Source organism: Pteropus vampyrus, unplaced genomic scaffold (assembly GCF_000151845.1).
Source record: "Pteropus vampyrus isolate Shadow unplaced genomic scaffold, Pvam_2.0 Scaffold489, whole genome shotgun sequence".
In the NCBI taxonomy this organism is placed as follows: Eukaryota; Metazoa; Chordata; class Mammalia; order Chiroptera; family Pteropodidae; genus Pteropus; species Pteropus vampyrus.
In genome coordinates, this window is record NW_011889270.1 from 526,314 (window position 1) to 528,604 (window position 2,291).

Genomic DNA, 2,291 nt, shown 5'->3' on the forward strand with positions numbered 1-2,291 from the left:
AAGAAAAGCAGACTGATACCAAAACGAGAAGGACTTTTTCAAGTAGGGGAAACAGCAGAAATTGAAATGAGGCAGCAGCAGACAACAGGGGCAAAATCTGCGAGCGAACGGCAACTTCTAAGGAGCACCGGGAGCGAAGTTTTCCTAAACCCAAGCAACGTGCTACTTCACCACGTTTGAAAAACGTCATTTAGAAGCCCGGTTTCACGTCGTTACATAACTTAAGCTAAATGAAGCATTTAAAATCACAAACGTGGGCTTAACACCCGCGATCGGTAGATTCAGAAGAGCAGAGGTACAACGCATGCAACCGTGACACCTCGGATAAAGCCCGCCACACACCAACACGCCACCACCTACCCGCTCCACCGCACACACACCCGAGACGTCACTGCCAGGGCAGCGGTAAGGGGAAGGTAACTACTGACGTGTAGTGGCATGCTCAGGTCTCCAACTACGAACATTCGGGACATTCGGCTAAGGCCTTAGGCTTGGGGTACAGTGTGGGCTTGTGGCTCCACGACTTTTCCATGCTGACCTTGGTCAAGTCACTTCATCCTACCAAGCCCTAGTGTCCTCATTTAGGAAACAGGTGTAAGGCTACCCGACTCAGAAGGCTGCAGTTACAGGGACCTACGGTGACACATCAAAGGCCTAACACAGGAGCCACTCAATCGACTCCCTCACGAAAGCAAAGAAATCAGAGGAGAGGACATAAACTACCTTTCTCCGCAGAGAGTTTGCTAACATCCATGGTCTTGTTGAGGACTTTGATGGCTAAAGCGAGCGCTGACTTCAGAGTCATTTCTCCTTCTTTGTAGTCTTGTTTTAACATTGACACGGCTGCCTATGAAACGTGAAAAAGAATCAACAGATCATCTCCTTTACATTTTTGCATTTTTAGGACTATGGATTGGGCAAAAGAATAAGGTCTGTATTGTTACTAGCACATAACCAATACAAACGATTTTGATGGCAGGGAGGGAGAGGTGACGTGGGATGGGGTGGGGAGGGGTGTCGATACTCTGTGAACAGTCTTGAACCTGGGGTCTCAGACCGCCAAGGATCCGTGATAGAATTCAGGGGGTCTGTGAAACAGGACGTGGAAAAAATTACATCTGATTTTCACAACTTGTAACCGAAAATCGACATTTCCTTCAGTTATAAATGTAGGCGATAAACCCCAGCAGTATAAGCAGAACTTGCAACTTCGTCACCAACAGCAATCACAGACGTTAAAGTCGCCGAAGCTATCCTAAAATGCTATTTGCATTCACGACTGTTTCGAAATCCCAGAAGTTATGAGCCCAGTTAACAGATCGCACAGCAACACGAGAATACTCACGGCGCTATTATTTCCAATGCACGTGGCTTTCCATCCCCCATAGTTCCCACTCGGGTCGCTCTGATAGAGCTGAAAGCCGTAGTGCTTATCCCAGCCAATGTACAGCAGCGAGACGCCAAAGGGACGTTTTCCTTTAACAAAGAACAGAACCCAAATGCGTCAACCATCTGAATTCAGTATCACTACAGCTACCTGAGCTCAGTGAATGCGGCAGCCCTTTTCTGTGAAGCTAAGCATTCATAAACTGCTTTGTGTTCTGGCCGCGGAGATAAGCTCCACCGAATGTCCGTTTTTGTTTCTAGGATTTGGACACGGCCGGGAAATGGAATAAAGACACAGGCAACCAGTGCTGAATTTCATTATTATGGAAAAAGTAATTTGTTTCCAGATTTTAAAATATTACTTTGGCCTTTCGGTAGTCTATTAATAAAACAAGTAATTTACATCGTGGAAGCCACTTCCTTTATGAAGCAAGAATGTACGAAAAATGTTTACTTATTTAATGTTCGATTTCTTTTTTCCATCTCAAAAAGTTCATTCATAAAAAGTTTTAACTTTCTGGAATAAAATTTGCAAAAAACTCAGTACCTCCAAACTGTGTATAAGCTTGTTTGATATCACACAGAGCTGTAACCAACTGCTCACAAGGAATTGGCTCCTGATACTGTAGTAAGTACCTAGAATCAAAAGATGTGCATATTGATGGGTTTTTCTGAAACACATACATATTCTAAGCAAAATACTGTCTGAAAGGCAATCTATGCCACAGGGACAACATAATCATCACCTATAATTTAAAAGGGACGGAGAACAAGGGCACATCAACATCCTAAGCTCAGCACTGCAGCCCCTGGGCCGAAACCGAACTACGCTCACCGCTGGTTCCACTTTTTCCCGTGGCCTTAACCTCTCCTGCACGCCTTCCACGTGGCTTGGCCGCCTGCTG

At 45.3% G+C, this 2,291-nt stretch overlaps 1 protein-coding gene across 1 annotated transcript; it reads right to left on the reverse strand.

Moving 5' to 3' along the window:
• Positions 1-595: 595 nt before the first annotated feature.
• Positions 596-2,087, reverse strand: PSMA4 (proteasome subunit alpha 4). The gene is made up of 3 exons (XM_011382786.2): positions 1,934-2,087; positions 1,346-1,476; positions 596-847 (listed from the first exon to the last, which is right to left on the reverse strand). Exons 1-3 carry the CDS (start codon positions 2,070-2,072, stop codon positions 701-703), a joined length of 417 nt encoding a protein of 138 aa, XP_011381088.1. The 5' UTR covers positions 2,073-2,087; the 3' UTR covers positions 596-700.
• Between the last annotated feature and the right edge of the window lie 204 nt (positions 2,088-2,291).